The 23,595-nt window shown below is 44.8% G+C and overlaps 1 protein-coding gene across 1 annotated transcript in view; it reads left to right on the forward strand.

The window, feature by feature from the left end:
* Nucleotides 1-23,595, forward strand: part of LOC142074727 (potassium/sodium hyperpolarization-activated cyclic nucleotide-gated channel 1-like) — a 298,373-nt gene that overhangs the window by 254,121 nt on the left and 20,657 nt on the right. The window contains exon 6 of the mRNA XM_075135568.1: nucleotides 16,639-16,879. Within this exon, the coding sequence (XP_074991669.1) occupies nucleotides 16,639-16,879 (241 nt within the window). The remainder of the gene's footprint in view (nucleotides 1-16,638; nucleotides 16,880-23,595) is intronic.

Below are 23,595 nucleotides of genomic sequence, written 5' to 3' on the forward strand. Positions count from 1 at the left end.
ATAATGATAAAATATACAAAATGAGTGATGCACAATGCAATTGCTCACCACCCGCGCTGACCGATAACCAAGTAGCGATCGGCACTTCCTGGATCACGCCTACCGTTCATATACTGAGCATGACATCACATGGTATGGAATACCACATTGGCCAGCTGGGCTGGCTGTCCTGATTATGTTCCCTCCCATCTTGTGTACCTAGCTCAGTCAGTAGGCATGGGAGCTGTCCTTGGACTAGGAGGGCACTTAGCAACAACTGAAAACATCAGTGTGTTATCAACATTCTCCTCATACTAAATCCAAAACACAGCACTAGGAAGAAATTTAACCCTATCCCAGCCGAAACCGGGACAGTATCCACCCCTTATTCCATACCATTTACGTTATGCTTAGGTCTCACATTTTTCGATACCTTTCAATTAATCACCACTATCTTTTTTATATATATACATATATAATACATATACATACATATATACATATAATACATATACATACATATATATACATAAATATATATAAATGTCCATTGAGTTCTTTTAGTCCACAACTTTGGGCTCCATCTGTCATAACAGTCTTTCAGGGCCAGAAAGATGGTGTGTGGTGTTGGGCTGTTGCATCCTGAAGCCAGTTCTCATTTCAGTACTGCTGCACTCGTTCAGTTCTATCATCGTTGCACTTTGCTCGGTTTCATCGGAGTTAGTTCATTCTTCATTAATCTGGGTGATTTTCACTGCTATACCATTGATAGCAACCATAGAAATAATGATATACAATATCATATAACAATTGACATCATAAAATTCAGTTCATTGGCTATTTTCACCCAAAATCAAATCCCCTTGAGGTACACACCGGACTTGCCCATCCTTTCGCATCACCCACCAAGGGCACCCAGGTCCTTGAGCAAAAGCAATCCCACGGATGGGTTTTCCCTTGCCCGAGGCAGGAGTAAACCAGACTGTCTTCCCCAGCATATTTCTTATGTGCACGACAGGGACTTTATCTCCATCTACAGTACGTAAGAGTCTTGATTGGGCAGGGCCAGCTCGATTAACAGACCCCCTAGTGTTGACTAACCAGGTGGCTTTTGCTAAATGTGTATCCCAATGCTTGAATGTCCCACCACCCATTGCCCTGAGTGTTGTCTTTAGCAGTCCATTGTATCGTTCGATTTTCCCGGAGGCTGGTGCATGGTAGGGGATGTGATAGACCCACTCAATGCCATGCTCTTTGGCCCAGGTGTCTATGAGGGTGTTTCAGAAATGAGTCCCGTTGTCTGACTCAATTCTTTCTGGGGTGCCATGTCGCCATAGGACTTGCTTTTCAAGGCCCAGGATGGTGTTCCGGGCAGTGGCATGAGGCACAGGGTATGTTTCTAGCCAGCCGATAGTTGCTTCCACCATGGTGAGCACATAGCGCTTGCCGTGCCGGGTTTGTGGGAGTGTGATATAATCAATCTGCCAGGCCTCCCCATATTTGCATTTCAACCATCGTCCCCCATACCAAAGAGGCTTTACTCACTTGGCTTGTTTGATTGCAGCGCACATTTCACATTCATGGATAACCTGTGCAATAGCGTCCATGGTTAAGTCCAACCCTCGATCACGAGCCCATCTATATGTTGCATCTCTTCCTTGATGGCCTGAGGCATCATGGGCCCACCGATACCCTTTTGGGTCTTTAAAATACCCTCTCCTGAGGTAGTCTATGCCAAGGATGCACGGAGCCTCTGGGCCAGTCACAATGGGGTGCTTCTGCCACTCATTCCTGGCTAGGCTCACTTCGGCCTCCAATACAGTTAACTCTTGGGATCCCCCTGTCACTCCAGAAATACAAATGGGTTCTGCCCCTTTATAGCTTGGTGGCATTAGGGTGCACTGTGCACCAGTGTCTACGAGAGCCTTATACTCCTGTGGGTCTGATGTGCCAGGCCATCGAATCCACACAGTCCAGTAAACCCGGTTGTCCCTTTCCTCCACCTGGCCGGAGGCAGGGCCCCTCTAGGTCTGGTCATAGTTTCCGTTTCTCACTTCTTGCAAACGTGAGTCAAGAATTCCTTCGTTACAGTCCAAAGTAAGATCAGCCCTTCTACTCTGCCTGGGGAACTGTTCACTGGAAACTGGACTGTCGTGAGACAGGGTTTTCCTAAAAACTGGAGCAGCTTTTTTCCTGAGAGAACCCCCTTGTGTGATTGTTTTTCCTTGCAACTCACGTACCCGTGCCTCTAGGGTCACGGTAGGTTTTCCATCCCACTGCCTCATGTCCTCTCCGTGGTCACGCAGGTAAAACCACAGGGTGCCCCGTGGTGTGTACTTTCTATATCCTCTCTCTTGAGGAGAAAAATGTTGACTCCTAATGGCTGAGATACTGGTCCGTACAGGTGGAGAATAGGACCTATCGTCTTTGAGTTGCTGGACCTCTCGGGATAGTTTCTCTACAGCCGAGACAAGGGAGGAGGAGATAGTTTCTTCGAAATCCCAAAGTCTGCTAACCACCTCATCCACCGTTGGTGCTTCTTCCTCTTTCCAGCACAGTACTGCCAACGAAGTGGCATACGATGCTGGTGCGCTCCGTACCAACTTCCGCCACATGGGTCGGGTGCACTGGACGTCATCTGGATCTTTGGGTGTTCGGGTGTCGTCCAGGTCACTATAAACCACCTCCAGCACGCCTAGTTCTCTCAGGTACTGGATACCTCTCTCCATAGTGGTCCATTTGCCTAGGCGATATATAACATCTTCCTTGAAGGGATACCTTTCCTTTATGCCCGACAGCAGTGGCCTCCAGAGGCTGAGGACCTGTGTCCCTTTGCTTTGTCAATACCCGCTTCCCTAGCAAGGGATCCCAGCTGTTTGGCTTCCTTCTCCTCTAATTCCAGGCTACTGGCCCCATTATCCCAGCATCGGAGCAGCCAGGTAACAATATGCTCGCCTGGACGACGGCTGAAATCTTTCCGCATATCTCTCAGCTCGCTCAGGGATAGGGATCGGGTGGTTTCCGTCTCGTTTATGAGTTCTTCCTCTTCCTCCTCCTCTCCTCGTGATGTCCCTGCTCTTTCATCATCCCTTTCTAAACGACCTGATCTCCGCTTCCAAGATTTCCTCTTCTGTACAGGGGCAACGGATACCAGCATGGGTTGGTCCTCTGGTTCAGCTGTAGTGCCTGTTGCTGGAGCTTGAGTGGCTGCAGTGCTTGTCGCAGGGGTTGGAGAAGCTACGGTGACTGTTGCCGGGGTTTGAGTAGCCACAGGGGTTGTCATGGGGGTTGGAGTAGCCGCAGTGCCTGTCGTGGGGTTTTGAGTAGCCACCGTGTCTGTAGCCGCCCCCGAGACTCGCCGCTCCGCCCGCCCCGATGAGGCACCGCTGCTTGCCCTCCCTCTTTTCTTGTTCCTGAGGGTTGATCTCTGGACAGTATTCCTGAATAGTTGTTTAACCCTAAACAAGGCCTGAACCACATTCAGGAGACATAGGAATATGAACATGCTTGTTTGAACATCCCAAGGATATTCAAAATTCTCAGGGAATATTGTGGACATCTTTGTGAAGAGGATAGAAGAAAAAGGAGTTTCTGACGATATGGAAGGGAAGAAGAACAAGTGGGAGAGAGTGTCCCATCCCGTCTCCCCCTTAAATTCATTCTCCGAGGAGAAGCAAGTGCAATTACCAATAATTTCTAAGAGGTGGTTCCCGAGGTACAGAAATGACAGCAGTGCCGAATACAGATACCAGATTAGACTTACGACCAACGATTTTATCACCTCATAAAACAGCAACAAAATGATAATCTTGGCCCAGTTCCGAATAATGATAAACAGCACAAACAGGAACATATACTGCAAGCAAGGTATTACATGACCCAACATTTGAGAGCCAGCCCCACAACTTTGACAGCCAATACATCAACATTGTGACCAATCAATATAATGGATGCTTATAACAATTTTGCCTTAACACACTTTGGTCAGATCTATCGTTATCTCAACCCTTCGAGCCCCACGTTGGGTGCCAAAAAGGACTGTCGTGGTTTAACCTGGCAGGCAGCCAAATACCACGCAGCCGCTCACTCACTTCCCCCACCCCCAGCGGGATGGGGAGAGAATCGGAAGGGTAAGAGTGAGAAAAAACTCGTGGGTTGAGATAAAGACAGTTTAATAGAACAGGGAAAAAAAAAAAGGGAAAATAATAATGATAATGATAAAATATACAAAATGAGTGATGCACAATGCAATTGCTCACCACCCGCGCTGACCGATAACCAAGTAGCGATCGGCACTTCCTGGATCACGCCTACCGTTCATATACTGAGCATGACGTCACATGGTATGGAATACCCCATTGGCCAGCTGGGCTGGCTGTCCTGATTACGTTCCCTCCTATCTCGTGTACCTAGCTCAGTCAGTAGGCACGGGAGCTGTCCTTGGACTAGGAGGGCACTTAGCAACAACTGAAAACATCAGTGTGTTATCAACATTCTCCTCGTACTAAATCCAAAACACAGCACTAGGAAGAAATTTAACCCTATCCCTGCCGAAACTTGGACAACCTCTTAAGGATTGGTGTTGGGTTTTGCAGTCTGCTGTGCTCTGCAGTGATTAGTGGTGCTTTGCCGCGGAGATTTGTTATTGAAGCATTGGCCTTGGGCGTTATCTGGTATTTGGGTTTTATACTGAAGCCGTTACTGTACTTCGGGTACCACCTCATGGAGTCCATTAGCAATTATACCTCTTCCTCTGAGAGGTTTTTTATGGAGGAAATAGAGAATGGCACCCTCGCTACCTTCTATGATGTTTTCTCCTTTGTTAAAATAACTTGTCAGTACCTTGAACATCCCTGGGTAGTTAAGATACATCTATTGGCATTCCTTGGGAATATTGTTTCGGTTTTGTCCAAGGTTAATAAGCAATTCTAGAATATCATCCAGAGATCTGCCCCAAGGCTGCATAGTTATGAGTGGCAGGGTGAGCGGGATAGCATGAGCAAATGCGTAGGATGGTGGGCACCCCCAGTGTTTTGGAACGTCACCCCTGAACAAGTGCAGAATCCTGAAAAACTAGTTGAATATTTGGAAGAAGTATGCTGTCACCCTGGCAATTCTAGGGAGACACAAATCACTACAATGTGCTGGGGCATGTCCCATGCCTACCGAACCCTGTTCAACACTATCCAGAACCCTCAAGGGGAAGAGAAGATCTCTGGATCTGACGACAAAACAACAGGCCCAGCGGCTATCCCACCCCCCACAGCAGGCACTGTGGCTACTCCAACCACCACAACAGGCACTATGGCTACCACAACCACCATGGCAGGCACTGCAGCTACCCCAAACCCCACGGAAGGCACTGCGGCTCCTCCACCCCCTGCGACAGAGAACCAACCCATGCCGGTATCAGTCGCCCCTATACAAAAGAAGAAATACACAAGAAAATCAGCTTGTTTAGTAACGGATGAAAATGAACCAGGGCCATCACGACAACAGGAGGAGGGAGAAGCAGAACCCATAAAAGGGATGGTAACCACCCGATACCTATCTCTGAGTGAGCTGTGAGATATGCGAAAAGATTTCAGCCGTCGTCCAGGCGAGCACATTGTCACCTGGCTGCTCCGATGCTGGGATAACGGGGCCAGTAGCCTGGAATTAGAGGGTAGGGAAGCCAAGCAGCTGGGATCCCTTTCTAGGGAAGGGGGCATTGACAAAGCGATTGGACAAGGGGCACAAGCCCTCAGCCTCTGGAGGCGACTCCTGTCAGGCGTGAAGGAAAGGTATCCCTTCAAGGAAGATGTTATATATCGCCTAGGCAAATGGACCACCATGGAGAGAGGTATCCAGTACCTGAGGGAATTAGCCATGCTGGAGGTGATTCATGACGACCTGGACAACGAACAGTTACCCAAAGATCCAGAGGAAATCAACTGTACGCGACCCCTGTGGCAGAAGTTGGTACAGAGTACACCATCGTCGCATGCAAACTCATTGGCAAAAATGACCTGGAAAGACGGAGAGGAACAAACAGTGGATGAAATGGCTGGTCAACTCCAGCAATACGAAGAAAGTCTCTCTTCCTCCCTACGGGCCTGCGTCTCGGCAGTGGAGAAACTGTCCGAGAGTTCCAGCAACTAAAACGAGATACTTCCTACTCCCCACCTGTACGGACCAGTATCTCATCCGTTAGGAGTAAGTGTTTTTCTACTCAAGAGAGAAGATATAGTGGATACACACCCTGGGGCACCCTGTGGTTTTACCTGCGTGACCACGGGGAGGACATGAGGCAGTGGGATGGAAAACCTACTTCGACCCTAGAGGCACGGGTACGTGAGTTGCAAGGAAAAACAATCACACAAGGGGGTTCTCGGAGGAAAAATGCTGCTCCAGTTTTCAGTGAGCAGTTCCCCAGAAAGTGTAGAAGGGCTGATTCCACTTCTGACCTTAACAAAGGGACTTCTGATTCATACTTACAAGAAGTGGATAGCGAATATGATGACCAGGACTAGAGGGGCCCTGCCTCCAGCCAGGGGGAGGAAAGAGACAACCGGGTTTACTGGACTGTGTGGATTCGATGGCCTGGCACATCAGACCCACATGAGTATAAGGCTCTCGTAGACACCGGTGCACAGTGTACCCTGATGCCATCAAGCTATAAAGGGGCAGAACCATTTGTATTTCTGGAGTGACAGGGGGATCCCAAGAGTTAACTGTATTAGAGGCCGAAGTGAGCCTAACCGGGAACGAGTGGCAGAAGCACCCCATTGTGACTGGCCCAGAGGCTGAGCAAGACTCGCTCACCCTTTAACAGTCCCATATGGCCAGTGCGAAAGTCCAATGGAGAGCGGAGACAGTAGACTACCGTGGCCTGAACGAAGTCACGCCGCCACTGAGTGCTGCCGTGCTGGACATGCTAGAACTCCAATATGAACTGGAGTCAAAGGCAGCCAAGTGGTATGCCACAAATGATATTGCTAATGCCTTCTTCTCCATCCCTTTGGCAGCAGAGTGCAGGCCACAGATTGCTTTCACTTGGAGGGGCGTCCAGTACACCTGGAACCGACTGCCCCAGGGGTGGAAACACAGCCCTACCATTTGCCATTGACTGATCCACACCACCCTGGAACAGGGTGAGGCTCCCAAACACCTGCAATACATTGATGACATCATTGTATGGGGCAACACAGCAGAAGAAGTTTTTGATAAAGGGAAGAGAATAGTTGTTGTGGATTAACCTCAGCCAGCAACTAAACACCACGCAACCGCTTGCTCACCCCCCACCTCTGCTAGGATGGGGGAGAGAATCCGGAGGAAACTTCGCGGGGTAGGATAAAAACAGTTTAATAATGGAAGTAAAAAACAGTAGAACAGTAATAATAACAATAACAAGAACAACAATAACAATATATATAAAGCAGGCGATGCACAATGCAACTGCTCACTGACCGCTGACCACGTGTCACGAAGGGGGGCGAGCCCCCCCACACCCCTGGTTTTTATACTGAGTATGACGTCACATGGTATGGAATACCCCATTGGCCAGCTGGGTCAACCGCCCCAGCTATGCTCCCCCACCCCAGCTTCCGCTGCACTTGGCAGAGCATGGGAAGCCAAAAAAAAAAGTCCCCGGTGCAAGCAACACCCAGCAACAACCAAAGCATCAATGGGCCATCAGCCCTCCTCTCATACCAAACCCAAAAAACAGCACACCCCCCAAACTACTGGGAAGAAAGTTAACTCTATCCCAGCCGCAACCAGGACATTATCCACCCCTTATTCTATACCGTCTACGTCATGCCCAGGTCTCACATTTTCCAATACATTCCAATTAATCATCACCCCTTTTCCAGCCTTTTGATATATTGTCGTCAAAAACAGGAGCATGGCACAGAATAAATTAATATGTTAACAGATATAAATTCCTTAATATGCTCTAATTAATCTGTCTTTATCTCAACCCTTCGCTGCCCCACATTGGGCGCCAAAAAGGACTGTCGTGGTTTAACCCCAGCCAGCAAAAATAAACTCCACGCAGCCGCTCGATCACCCCCCACTTCCGGTGGGATGGGGGAGAGAATTGGGAGGGCACAAGTAGGAAAGCTCCCGGGTTGAGATAAAAACAGTTCAATAATTGAAATAAAACTAAGTAGAACAGTAATAATAACAATGAGAACAACAACAATAACAGAATACACAAAGCAGGCAATGCACAATGCAACTGGTCACCGACCGCCGACCACGTGTCACAAACGGGGGGCGAGCCCCCCCACACACCTGGTTTTTATACTGAGCATGATGTCACATGGTATAGAATACCCCATTGGCCAGCTGGGTCCACCACCCCGGCTGTGCTCCCCCCTCCCCGGTGCAAGCACCACCCAGCAACAGCCAAAGCATCAATGGGCCATCAACGCTCCTTTCACACATAACCCAAAACACAGCATACCCCCCAAGCTACTGGGAGGAAAGTTAACTCTGTCCCAGCCGGAACCAGGACATATATACACACAGAGATATCATTCCCTTAGTCTATTGGCCATCCCTCTAAAACATCCATTGAGTTAATTTAGTCCATGACTTTGGGCTCCATCTGTCATAACAGTCTTTCAGGGTAGGAGAGATGGTGTGTGGTGTTGGATTGTTGCATCCTGAAGCCAGTTCTGGTTCCATTATCAGTGCGCTCGTCCGGTTCCATCATTGTTGCACTTTGCTCAGTTTCATCAGAGTTCAATTCTTCATTGATCTGGGTGATTCATACTGCAATGCCATTGATATGACATATAGCAACCATAGAAGTGATGGCATACAGTATTATATAGCAATTAACATCATACAATTCAGTTCATTGGCTATTTTCACCCAAAATCAAATCCCCTTGAGGTAATCACCGGACTTCCCCATCCTTTCGCATTACCCACCAAGGGCACCCAGGTCCTTGAGCAAAAGCAGTCCCACGAATGGGTTTTCCCTTGCGAGAGGCAGGAGTAACCCAGACTGTCTTCCCCAGCATATTTCTTATTTGCGCGACAGGGACTTTATCTCCATCTACAGTACGTAAGGGTTTGGATTGGGCAGGGCCGGCTCGATTGGCAGATCCCCTGGTGTTGACTAACCAGGTGGCCTTTGCTAAATGTGTATCCCAATGCTTGAATGTCCCACCACCCATTGCTCTCCGCAGCAGAGACACAGGCCTGTAGGGAGGAAGAGAGACTTTCTTCATATTGCTGGAGTTGGCCAGCCAATTCATCCACCGTTTGTTCCTCTCCGTCTTTCCAGGTCATTACTGCCAATGAGTTTACGTGTGATGCTGGTGCGCTCCGTACAAACTTCCGCCACGCGGGTTGGGTGCATTTGACTTCATCTGGATCTTTGGATAACTGCTCCTTTTCCAGGTCATCGTAAATCACTTCCAGCATGGCTAATTCCCTCAGGTACTGGATACCTCTCTCCATGGTGGTCCACTTGCCTGGGTGGCATATAACATCTTCCTTGACGGGATACCTTTCCTTCACGCCTGACAGGAGTCGCCTCCAGAGGCTGAGGGCTTGTGCCCCTTGTCCAATTGCTTTGTCAATGCCCCCTTCCCTAGAAAGGGATCCCAGCTGCTTGGCTTCCCTACCCTCTAATTCCAGGCTACTGGCCCCGTTATCCCAGCATCGGAGCAGCCTGGTGACAATGTGCTCACCCGGATGACGGCTGAAATATTTTTGCATATCTCCCAGCTCACCCAGGGATAGGGATCGGGTGGTTACCATCTCATTTACGGGTTCTGCCTCCTCCTCCTCCTGTTCTTGTGATGGCCCTGGTTCATCTTCATCCCTTACTAAACGAGCTGATTTTCTTGTGTATTTTCTTTTTTGTATAGGGGCGACTGATACTGGCACGGGTTGGTTCTGTGTCGCAGGGCGTGTAGTAGCCACCATGCCTGCCATGGGGGGTGGGGTAGCCACAGGGCCTGTTGTTTTGTCGTCAGATGCAGAGATCTTCTCTTCCCCTTGAGGGTTCTGGATAGTGTTGAACAGGGCTCGGTAGGCATGGGCCAGGCCCCAGCACATTGCAGTGATTTGTGTCTCCCTATAATGGCCGGGGTGACAGCATACTTTTTCCAAATATTCTACTAATTTTTCAGGATTCTGCACTTGTTCAGGGGTGAAGTTCCAAAACACTGGGGGTGCCCACCATCCTAGGCATTTGCTCATGCTATCCCACTCGCCCTGCCACTCATAACTATCCAGCCTTGGGGCAGATCTCTGGGTGGTATTCTTAAATTGCTTACTAACCTTGGACAAAACCGAAACAATATTCCCAAGGAGTACCAATAGATGTATCTTAACTACCCAGGGATGTTCAAGGTACTGACAAGTTATTTTAACAAAGGAGATGACATCATAGAGGAAGGTAGCGAGGGTGCCATTCTCTATTTCCTCCATAAGAAACCTCTCAGAGGAAGAGGTATAATTGCTAATGGTCTCCATGAGGTGGTACCCGAAGTACAGTAACGGCTTCAGTATAAAACCCAAATACCAGATAACGCCCAAGGCCAGTGTTTTAATAACAAATCTCCCAGGCAAAACATCACTAATCACTGCAGAGCACAGCAGACTGCAAAACCCAACACCAATCTTTAAGAGGTACAGCAAAAACAAGAGCATGGTGCAGATCAGATAAATTAATATCGAGAACAGATGAATCGATATTGTGACCGGCAACTGTTAACAGATATAAATCCCTTAATACGCTCTAGTTAATCTGTTGTTATCTCAACCCTTCGAGCGCCACGTTGGGCACCAAAAAGGACTGTTGTGGTTTAACCCTAGCCAGCAACTAAACACCACACAGCCACTGGCTCACTCCCCCCCACCCCACTGGGTGGGGGAGAGAATCGGGAGGGCACAAGTGATTAAACTGGTGGGTTGAGATAAAAACAGTTTAATCATGGAAATAAAGTAAAGTAAAATAGTAGTAGTAATGATAACAATAATAATAGTAATAATAATAACAATAGAATATACAAAGCAAGTTATGCATGATGCAGTTGCTCACCACCTGCTGACCGACGCTCAGCTAGTCCCCGAGCCGCGATTGCTTCTTCCTGGACCACGCCTCCTAGTTTATATACTGAGCATGACATCATATGGTATGGAATACCCCTTTGGCCAGTTTGGGTTAGCTGTCCTGGCTATGCTCCCTCCCAGCTTCTTGTGCACCTGGCAGAGCATGGGAAGCTGAATAGTCCTTGACTAATGTAAACACTACTTAGCAACAACCAAAACTTCAGTGTGTTATCAACATTCTTCTCATACCAAATCGAAAACACAGCAGTATACCAGCTACTAGAAAGAAAATTAACTCTATCCCAGCTGAAACCAGGACAGTGTAGAGGTGACACAAAATCGTTATTATTTCTTCCAATTAAAATATCATATTAGGCAACATAATCTGGTTCCAGTCTGGCTCCAACTTTTAATTTGTCAGTTTGTTCATTTGTTACCTTTATTTTAATTACTGAACTATTTTTCCTATTACTTTCTGAGTTACATTACACAACAGGAAACACATTCATAATCTTTACTTTTTCTTTCTCCCCAAGATGATATTTGAAGTAATACATAAGAATCTGAAATTGCAGCGCTGCCTGTGATTAAGACTCACTGAAATGTATTTTACTGCTCTGAAAGATCTCATATTTAAATAAAAGAATACTTTAAAGAAAAGCAAAGCACATTTCTTTCTCTCTCTGTAATTTTCCACCTTCTAACGTCTTAAATAAGGAAAGTTTGTACCTTAGCATAAACTTTCACAGAAAACACAAAATGAGTGCATTACTAGGATATAATGGCTGAAATTACCACATGTATTGGGTTTACGTGGCAAGGTTTTGGTAGCGGGGGGCTATAGGGGTGGCTTCTGTGTGAGAAGATGCCAGAAGCTTCCCCCATGTGCGATAGAGACAGTATCAGCCAGCTCCAAGACAGACCCGCTGCTGGCCAAGGCCGAGCCAATCAGTGACAGTATTAGTGCCTCTGTGATAACATATTTAAGAAGGGGAAAAAACTGCTGTGCAACAGCAGCTGGAAGAGAGGAGTGAGAATATGTGAGAGAAACAACTCTGCAGACACCAAGGTCAGTGAAGAAGGAGGGGGAGGAGGTGCTCCAGGCACCGGAGCAGAGATTTCCCTGCAGCCCATGATGAAGACCATGGTGAAGCAGGCTGTCCCCCTGCAGCCCATGGAGGTCCACGGTGGAGCAGGTGGATGTGCCCAAAGGAGGCCGTGACCTCATGGAGAGCCTGCACTGGAGCAGGCTCCTGGCAGGACCTGTGACCCTGTGGGGGACCCATGCTGGAGCAGTCTGTTCCTGAAGGACCCCGTGGAAAGGACCCATGCTGGAGCAGTTTGTGAAGAACTGCAGCCCGTGGGAAGGACCCACGTTGGAGAAGTTCGTGGAGGACTGTCTCCCGTGGGTGGGACCCCGCGCTGGAGCAGGGGGAGAGTGTGAGGAGGAAGGAGCGGCAGAGAGAACACGTAATGAACTGACTGCAACCCCCATTCCCCGTCCCCCTGCGCTGCTCGGGGGGAGGTGGTAGAGAAATTGTGAGTGAAGTTGAGCCTGGGAAGAAGGAGGGGGGAGGTGTTTTAAGATTTGATCTTATTTCTCATTATCCTACTCTGGTGTTAATTGGCAATAAATTAAATTAATTTCCCCAAGTGGAGTATGTTTTGCCTGTGATAGTAATTGGTGAGTGATCTCCCTGTCCTTATCTCGACCCACGAGCCTTTTGTTATATTTTCTCTCCTCTGTCCAGTTGAGGAGGGGGAGTGATAGAGTGGCTTTGGTGGGCACCTGGCGGCCAGCCAAGGTCAACCCACCACACCACAGCAGGATGGTTTTGTAGCTATGTTGGTACCTTCATTAGACAACTCAGGCTGAGCAGGTAAGGTGTGTGTATACATGGGTATATCGAGATATAGTTTATATATCGAGAGAGGAATGCGGGCAGAAGGTGGAGCCATAAGAGGACATGAGGTTCCAAGGGTGAAAATCCTGCGACAAGGGTGTGATTTGTTGGGTTTCCCAAGACAAGATGGATTCGTTTCCAGTTGGACTGGGCTGGCTCTTTGCAGAGGAGTCATGCAGGCCTGAATTCTCCCCTCTGTCTATATCATGCTTGCCTATGAAGCTATTAAGATACGTTGCTGATCACTTGTCTTTTTTTTCCCAATTTCCTTTTTGTTTACTTCATCTGCCCCACTTCTCAGCTTTCACTCCAGACACCTTTTCTCCAGGTTCTGTGCTCCCGTGCTCTCACTTTTTCAGGAATTTCAGTTTCTCAGTCTGTTTTTGAAAGTCAGCCTTCCTGCCTCCTTTTTTCCCTTTCTTCTAGTTCCTTTGTGTTTCTTCTTTTTGTTTTCCTCCTATTCTCTTTCTTAATACTCCACCCAGGTCTATTTTTCTCTTTCTTCCTGGTCGTGTCTGGAGTTGAACTTTTCACTCTCCCAGCCTTTTCTGTGCTTCCCCACCAGCATCTATATAATTTCCAGTCAATTTTTGCTTTCTTTAGTAATTTCCTTTCTCTGCCTCCTGGACATGCAAGATGGAGTTATTCACTTTCAGAAACAGAAAACAAGCAGCAAGTCTACTGAAAAGTCCCTGAGCAAGGCAAGACAAGTAATAGTTGTTGCCAGCTTTCCAGCATCAGCTGAGACTGCAGTAATGCAGTCTCATACGGAGCTGAGAATGTAGTCTGGGACTCCTCGTGTGATGCCACCGTACTGCAAGCAGTGGGAGAGAGAGAATAACTTTCCCTTGGAAGGGAAGCTTTACTGAGAAATTAAGTTCTTTGTTACCTATTTAGATGAGAAGGAAAACAGGCTTTTCCTCATCCTTTAGAAAGACAGTCAGCTGGAATCTCTTTTTTAATATTTATTCTCTCATACAGAATGTACCAGGGTAGCCTGGGATTACTCCTCTTAATGACTCAGCAGGATTCGCTGATCTTGAATGCCAATGACACTTATCTGGTAGTTCACACCTTGCAGTGCTGTTGCTTGAGATAATTTTTTGATTCAGGCAAACAGCACCACGTCTTGCATCAAATTTTCCATGTGTTTTTACAAGCAAGACTAGTTTGTGGGGGGGTTTTAAGCTCTGATTCTGATGTCATGTGAGGAGATAGTATTGTCCCATAGTATTGCACCAGTAGCACCCATGTCTTTGCCTGCACTGGGTGGGAGTCATAGTCAGATCGCTCCTCCTTTCTATAAGTAGGAGTCTCCCAGTCATTACAAATCTCAGTGCTCTTTTCCTCCCATCTTTTCTGGTTTCCATTCCTTCCATGTATTCCTATACATTTCAGGTTTCATGCAACCATGAAGAAGTCTGCTCTTGATCTCAGATCGGTCTCCTCCTGTCTTAATCCAGCCCATTTATGCTTAGCCATGGATTCCATACATGGTGCAGTGTTTCAGGCATGCTAAAACACTCATAAGAAGGGGAAGTATGGCAATCAGAGAGGGTGAGGGAGAGTGAGGCAATACAGTGAAAAGTGATGGAAGGGGAGTGTTGTTCTATTTCCATCGCTTATAAATAATTCTCAGATAAAATGTTCTTGGTGGAATCATATCCCCACTGAATTCAATTGGAGTTTAGTGATTGACTTCAAAGATGTGGCATCTTACTCTTCATTCACTCTATCTTTAACCCAATAATTCTGAAATTAAATCTGCATTAAATTATGATTATATAAAATTATATTTTTTTTTATCTCCTTGGTTCATTCCAGAGGAAAAAAAGATATTATACTTAACTAAGTATAGAGATGTGATGCTACTGAGACCAAGGTTAAAGAGAATCACTGTACTGCTCTTTGTTAAGAGTCAATGTTCATTTCTGCTTACAGACACTTCTGTTTACACCTTGCCATTATATAATGACACTTTCTTGTGGGATTGTCAGAAGATATCATAAGTCTATCCTAGGAGTAGCACAAGGAAGTAATTTTGCCCTGGTTTTTCTTTTTTTTTTTTTTTTTAAATGGAAAATAAGACATTGCTGGATATAACAGCTTCCCAGGCACCTGGTGAGACATTTTGCTTCACATTATTTTTCCAAGTTCCACTGGATTTATTTTGAAAGGATGTAATTTCTCTGGGAAAGGCAGTTGTTTCTTCACTCTTAGATCATGCCCATGCCTCTTAATTGCCTCAGTAGCCAATGGCTTCCCTTCAAAGGGAGATTCCCATCTCCTTCCCAGATGCAAGGGGACTGATTTGAAGAACCCATTATGGTTTTGATGCTTATACTGTGGAATTAGCTGAACTTTCCCATCATGTCTGCAAGCAGGATATCAGATGGTGAGGGTGGGAGGAGAAGGAAGGAATTTGTCTGAACAAGCATATCTGAACTTGCTGCCCAGAGAGCAGGCTGCATGGAATATATGAGATATGTAGGTATGAGACAGCAGATGCATGGAAGGTTGAAAGAGCAACATCCAGCAGGAGTGCAAGGGGCCTCAGTCAAGGAGGTGAGAGCACTGGTAGGTGGGATGTCTCCTTTACATCAATCACGAAGGATTGTCTTGGTGTAAGAAATGCTAGGGATCCTCCTCTGACACTGAAATAATATTTAGCTTTCCAAAGCAGTTAGGTGACTGCTGGTTGTATTTTTCTTTTATTTCTTCTCTGTGCACAGATGATCATATATGCTCTTCCTGTCATGTTTGGGTTGCTAACTCAGTAGATGTTGCCTGCCTTCATGTCTAATACTGATTAGTCCCAGTTCTTCAATACACTGTTAAATCTGTATGACAACTGACCATGTTCATTTTCCTAAGACAAAGTAAGGTCTGCAAGAATTAGCTTGAAACAATTTGAAATTCTTGAAATTCTTTCAGGAATTGTTCATTATTTTATTTAAAGCAAGTAGGGCATTTATAGCTTTTTGGTACTAATACTTTCATGTAGATGTGCTCATAGTTGGCTCTGTAAATATAAATATTCTTGGTGGGAGACGCCCTTAAGGCCTGTAGCAGTCTTAGGAAAATAGTAGTGCTTTCTGCATATGAGGGTCTACTGTATATGCATTTCTTTGAAAGGCAGGAATGTATGCCTCAGTGTCTATAAGATGAATTAAATTCTGGGAAGGAAATTTTCCTGTTGATTTCAGCTAGCCCTGCAGCTAACTATAATGTGCATTTATATTACCACTGCAGTTGTTCCAATCAGAAAGATGTTACTGGTGTAATATTTGAAAACACAGGGCTAAACTTTGCTTGTATAACTTTTATCACTTAATACAGTTATTGCAGCAGCTAATCTTGTTGTCAGCCAGTGTAATTCCTATTTAATTTTTATCTTTCTGTCATCTTTTTTCCCTTAAAAGCCAAGGGAAATAATAAATAACATGAAAATCACCTGAATAAGACAACCTTTGACCTCAGTAATACAAATCAGTATTGCACTCGTTTCAATCATTTCAGTAGAAACAGATGAAAATGTAATGAAAAGATAAAAAATTAGGCACAGAAAGAAACACAGAAAAGTCCAATAAGAGCATAAAGAACTTATTTGTGAAGAAAGCAGAAAGTCTTTTCTCAATGCCCATCATAATGTATATATTTGCTGATCATTATTATCATTATGTTTCCTTCCCATTTAGGAGATTGTCAACTTCAATTGTCGGAAGCTGGTTGCTACAATGCCTCTTTTTGCTAATGCAGATCCAAATTTTGTGACTGCCATGCTAAGCAAACTGCGATTTGAGGTGTTCCAACCTGGCGATTATATTATCCGAGAAGGGGCTGTGGGTAAAAAGATGTATTTCATTCAGCATGGTGTTGCTGGTGTCATCACCAAATCCAACAAGGAGCTGAAACTGACAGATGGCTCTTACTTTGGAGGTGAGTAGGAAAAAATTAATTATAACATTGGAGTGAATGCACTAGAATAAAACACGTCCAGATATCAGACATATAGAGACATCAGAATAAGTCTACAGACCGGTCAGCCTGACCTCGGTGCCGGGGAAGATCATGGAGCGGTTCATTTTGAGGGCGCTCACGAGCCATGTCCGGGACAACCAGGGGATCAGGCCCAGCCAGCACGGGTTCATGGAAGGCAGGTCCTGCTTGACCAACCTGATCTCCTTCTATGACCAGGTGACCCGCCTAGTGGATGAGGGAAAGGCAGTGGATGTGGTCTACTTGGACTTCAGTAAGGCCTTTGACACTGTCTCCCACAGCATTCTCCTAGAGAAGCTGGTGGCTCACGGCCTAGACAGGTGCACTCTTCGCTGGGTAAAAAACTGGCTGGACGGCCGAGCCCAGAGAGTTGTGGTCAACGGAGTTAAATCCAGTTGGCGGCCGGTCACGAGCGGTGTTCCCCAGGGTTCAGTACTGGGGCCGGTCTTGTTCAATATCTTCATCAATGATCTGGACGAGGGGATCGAGTGCTCCCTCAGTAAGTTTGCAGACGACACCAAGTTGGGCGGGAGTGTTGATCTGCTGGAGGGTAGGAAGGCTCTGCAGAGGGACCTGGACAGGCTGGATCGATGGGCCGAGGCCAACTGTATGAGGTTCAACAAGGCCAAGAGCCGGGTCCTGCACTTCGGCCACAACAACCCCAGGCAACGCTACAGGCTTGGGGAAGAGTGGCTGGAAAGCTGCCCAGAGGAAAAGGACCTGGGGGTACTGGTTGACAGCCGGCTGAACATGAGCCGGCAGTGTGCTCAGGTGGCCAAGAAGGCCAACGGCATCCTGGCCTGTATCAGAAATAGTGTGGCCAGCAGGAGCAGGGAGGTGATCGTGCCCCTGTACTCGGCACTGGTGAGGCCGCACCTCGAATACTGTGTTCCGTTTTGGGCCCCTCACTACAAGAAGGACATGGAGGTGCTGGAGCGTGTCCAGAGGAGGGCAATGAAGCTGGTGAAGGGCCTGGAGCACAAGTCTTATGAGGAGCGGCTGAGGGAACTGGGACTGTTTAGCCTGGAGAAGAGGAGGCTGAGGGGAGACCTCATCGCGCTCTACAACTACCTGAAAGGAGGTTGTAGTGAGGTGGGTGTTGGTCTCTTCTCCCAAGTAACTAGCGATAGGACGAGAGGAAATGGCCTCAAGTTGCGCCAAGGGAGGTTTAGACGGGACATTAGGAGAAATTTCTTTACTGAAAGAGTGGTCAGGCCTTGGAACAGGCTGCCCAGGGAAGTGGTGGAGTCACCATCCCTGGAGGTATTTAAAAGACGTGTAGATGAGGCCCTTAGGGACATGGTGTAGTGGGCATGGTGGTGTTGGGTTGACGGTTGGACACGATGATCTTAGAGGTCTTTTCCAACCTGTATGATTCTATGATTCTATGATTCTTTTGACTAGACAATTCCAATCGCAGTGAAGAGTGCACAAAATATTTCTAAATAAGACATTCAGATTCTGCTTACTGTTGCAAGGATAGCTATTGAACATACAGAATGACCTTCCTGAATTTTCAAGTTATTTTGAATTGAGCACTGTTATTTAACAGACAGTATTTCAATAAAAATATAATAATTTGCATAGTAATTTTATAGCTATTTAAAGGTAAAATAAGCAGGATTCATCTTCTTTAAAAAGGGATACAAATTTTGAGTCATAAATGTAAAGTACTTCTAAAAGATAAAAATCACTGTAAGAATTACAAAATTAGACAGTGGATAAAAGACCATTATTTATATGGGATATTTTGGTATTCTTCATGAATATTTCAGGCTGTCATTAGTGCTTTTTCACTGAATTTTAGCACACAGCAATGTTTATCCTTCCAGTATATACTATGAGAAACTGGACTTCTTATTTGACTAGATAGCTCTCTAACAGATGTATATTAATAAAAAACAGACATGAATTTTAATCCAAATTAAATTAATCTGGCAATCCTAATGAAAAATGGGTTTTTATTTAGATGAAGGCATCTGAATTTTTATATTTGGATTAAAACAATCTTTTTTTTTACATATAATAATTGACCGGTATGAAAATGTTGTTCCTTGTGACTGTAAATTGTCTTTGTGCAATAGAATAGGTGTCTGCTTCTGTGAGTAGTAGCAAGACTGGTTTCCAGAAGCTGATTGAACATTTGCATGTACCACTGCTGCCTATGATGGTTACAGTTAGTTAGTTATTGTATTAATTTTCTGTTGAATCCCATGAATTATTCCAGAAATGAGTCAAAAGCCTTTCAGAAAATGTTCAATTGAAAGCCTAATCAGTGGCATTTAGCTGGTATACAGAAGTGGGAAGCTTAGAAAACTGAATTGGGCTCAATGTTTGAATTGGACTATAGAGTTACTTAACTAATCCCATTTTAGAATAATACACTAAAGCAACTCCTACTGACCTGGCCAGCAGGCCTTGTCACTCTGCAGTAGCCTCTGCAAGGTGATTTGTACCAGTATTTGTAGAAGCATTTCAGTAAAGAAGTCTTGTGCTTATCCCACGGGCTTAAACTGTAGATGCTGAAGACAGGAGATTAAGGAGAAAGAAAAGGTAAATGCTGAGGATGAAGAAACAGAGCAACCTTGGTTCTGGTCTTCTCTATGCTTAGCAGTGCCCTAGTTTATGAAAATGAGTTTGCAACAGCCTGTGTGCTGAATCTGGCCATAATACTCCTCTGAACCAGCAGAGGATCAGAGGAGATTGCACATGAAAGTATTTTACATAACTGTCAGCCTGTTGTTGCAGTGCAAACAACTACTTAGCTCATCCTTTTCATCTGCTACCCTTCTTAGCAGGAATGCAGACAAAAAATAAGCTATTTGCAATATCCAGACACCACAAGAACTTATTACGCTGCATACCAAAGCAGTTTTGTCCATCCAAACTGCATCTGGGATGAGACAAGGGGTGCAAAAATGGGGGCAAATGCATCCAAACCCTAACAGCTGCTGGGGCAAATGGGAGATAATAGCTGCTGCTTGATGTAACAAGGAGAGGAGAGGAGAGGAGAGGAGAGGAGAGGAGAGGAGAGGAGAGGACACAGGGAGAAAGAACCTGAGAAAGGAAGTGCCCTGAGATCCAAAGTGTTGTGATTCAGATCTGTTTTAACAGAATACCATATAGCATTGTGAATTCCCAGAAGTGGGTTTCAGACCCTGGAGAAGAAATACCTATTTGACTGCAGCTGAAAAGAGAGGAAACAAGCTGCACATCGGATAACTGCAAATTGAAAAGGTTTGGTTTGTCAAAGCAGAAAAAAAATTTCTAATATTCTCTTCTCTCTGGAGAAGATGTTCTTTCCCTGAAATGTATATCAGAATCTGAGTAAAGCTTCCTGACCAAAGCAGACAAAAGAAATGCTGCACAGTGGAATAATAACAAGCTGGAAGAATAAGTCTGTGTTCAAATCCTAAGACCAATAACCCCTTTTTTTGCCTAATGGAGACATGCAAAATCTGAGGCTGAGATACCGTTTAAGAAGCTGCAGCTTATAACTTCAACTTCAATGTATAGCTCCCAGTTGTGACCCAATAAATCAATATCAACGCTTGTGCTCTCATAAGCAAGGGAAGGACACAAAGGTGGGAGGGGTGTGCCATACCTAAACGGATCTTTTTTCAATTTTTAAATGTTTTATGAATTGGAAGTTCACAGTCCCAGCTCAGAAATACTAACTGTTGGATGTCAGGTATATCCCAGAGTTTGGATTTCCCAGGGGCCCTGGCTCTGGGGAGATTCAGGAGTCGTCCCTGGAGATGCAGGCTTGCCTTGAGAACTCATGGAGGGTTTCACCGACATCCCACCTTGGATTTGGAAAACGTTTATCAAACTTACAATATTTAAAATGTTTGGGTATTGACAACATTGTATTAATAGAAAACTTCTGACACCCTGGAGTTGTTGGAGAACTGGAGGTTAGTGTGAAAGCCATGATTTAACAAGAGCCAAAGCAGTGTCACCAGTATTTGGGAGAGGCTTGAATGGAGACTGTTGGGAGAGTGAGAGCCTGGAAAACCAAAAGTTGCAGTAATAGAGAGGAAATAGCTGGAGGTTTGAAGACTGAGATGCTGCTGAACATTTAAATTCTCTTGCCTGATCTTTGTTCTTAATTAAAAAACAGGCTTCCCTATGGATCTGGGTGTTATAAGTCGCACAAGAAACTAGATAAATCTTACAATTGCTTAGAAATTCTCAAAAAGAATGTGCCTGGATAACCATCAATGGAATTGATTAATCAGACTACATTTCACCTCTGCTTTACGTTGATTTTTGAGGGAGGTGCAGAGTGGTGACTCTAGAGAGGCCTCCATAGATCTGGGCTTGATTACTGTCTGCCTCTTTCCTCATCTGTGCTCACTGGTTTCTCCTTTCTGGAGGGAAGGAGTAAGTACAAGACAGTAGTCACAGAGATACTGTGGTTTGTTCATTGGTATTCCTGTGGGAAGAGCATCCCATCCCTTAACCTTCATGTGTGTTCATAAATCTAATTTTCTTGAACTTTGTGTGCAGGAGCATTACTTAGCCCAGCAGCGTGTAGGATGCTAATTTTGATCCCAACAAGTTTTTTGTCCTTCAATATCCTAATTGAAGGATATTATCATCCTACATATCTACTCCAAGTACTAGTATGAATTTGAAAGTAATTTCTGGTACCCTCGCCCCCACTTCCCCTTCAACAGAATACAGAAAACATGTAAGGGAGCAAGTGAGAAATACTGACCAGTCTACACTGCCTCAGATCTGCAGTCAACATACCAAAAAACAATGTCCCTCAATTATTGGAATAACAAAATAGATATATAAATATGTTCAGAAAAAAAGTGTGATTTGAGGTTGACTATGTTCTTTCAAACCTTTCAGTAATGACCACAGAGGAAATGTTTTAGAGTGTGCCATAAATTATGTCTTGAACAGACATGGATCAGTAGAAGGATTGTTTCATAAAGATTCAGGACAATCAATTTTCCTTTTCTTTTTACTGACATTTAAAGAAAACAGTAACTTTTTATTGCCTTAACTTAGAATCCCTGTCCTTACATGATGTGCTTGTGTGAGTTTTTATAGAAGGGGAAGGAATTAGGCAATGAAGAATACATGATGCTAATTTTCACTATATTGCTCAGTTATATATTCATTTCTACATCAGTGAAATGATGTAAGACACAGTTACCAGTGGAGAATTCCAGGATTTTAACACTCTATAGGTGCTTTCATAGGATTCTTCAGGACCATATCTTGTTATTTTTGAGGAAATACCGCAATACTCATTTTTCCTAAACGTCTATGGATTTTTGATGTCTTCCTTCACTTTACCCTCTGTTTTCTAAAATATCTTCCACTTCCCCATTATTAGGAATGGGATTGCTGTTACTTTCAGCAAAGCAGTAAATATGTCTTTTCTCTTTACAAATAAAAGAGAATGGAACTTCTCCCACTGAGACTGACACAGTTTTCATACAAGGGGAAACAAGGTTGCCCTCAATGAAAATTATAACCTTCTCCTTCTAGCTGCTTCTGTAGGATGGACAGGGAGAGTAAAATGCGAATGAAGAATGTCAGGAGAGAGTGGATGGTCAGGAGAAGGTAGACTATGTTAACACATAGGACAAAACCATAGGGGAGGTCAGAAGAGTGTGGAGAGCGAGATGGAGGTCAACATAGAGAGGACTGTGTGGGTAGGAGTCAGGTTGTGAGTGGTGCAAAGAAATATGAGACAGAGGAACTGTGAGTGCAGGGGAACATCGTGGGCATGAGATTGATGGGAAAAGGAAGAAAATGCAAGGAACAAGAGAATGTGTGAACAAGCCTAAAGCAACCTTCAGAAACTGGAAAGGGAGTGGGAAGGTGCTTACACCTATCCCTTTTGAACAGCAAGTAGGAAAACCTGACTGCATGTGTGTTTGCAGCTAAGTTGAATTGTAAGCCTGATATGAACACACCTGAATTCAGTCTTCCTAGGAGAGAGAAGAAGAATCGGGAGGCAGGTGAAAAATGTAAGCAATTGTATTTTGAGGATGTTGTGGTGGCTAATTTTTTTTTTGTCATCTGGTCCATGGTTTTGAGTATTTGCAGTTTACAATACTGAAATTGTAAAGCCTTTGTTAAGTACACAGCAGTGGAGAATGAGACCTCCCCAATTTTTTTGTCTGTCTCAGTACATATTTGTGTTTCTCTTCTTTAATATCTTGGTATTTCAAACTCATTTATGCTATATTCCCAGTAGTAAATGGTAGGGAGGAAATTGCCAGGTTTCAGTCCTACCGAACCTTTTCCTCTGAGTACCAGATGATCGTATTAGAAATTACTCAAAGGCTTCTTGTGATAGGAGGAATTACTGAACAGATTGCATATTTCTTCCTCACTAGACACATAAAATTGGTAAAAAGCAAAGATTTTGAAGTCTTTACAGATGAAGCACAAGAATATGTCTTTTGCTTATAGAGAAGCATAGTTCATCATTTACTGAGGCTTTACAGAGCAGAAATAATAATGTATCTAATGAACCTAATACTAATCTAATTTACATTATACCAATATACATTGGTATAAACTGGTGTAATACCACTGATAAGAGGCAATTCTGATTTTTGCTGGAGTAAATGATATCAGAATCACTCCATAATAATATTATATATGTTGGTGATTCAAAATGT

Source organism: Calonectris borealis, chromosome W (genome assembly GCF_964195595.1).
Source record: "Calonectris borealis chromosome W, bCalBor7.hap1.2, whole genome shotgun sequence".
Taxonomy (NCBI): domain Eukaryota; kingdom Metazoa; phylum Chordata; class Aves; order Procellariiformes; family Procellariidae; genus Calonectris; species Calonectris borealis.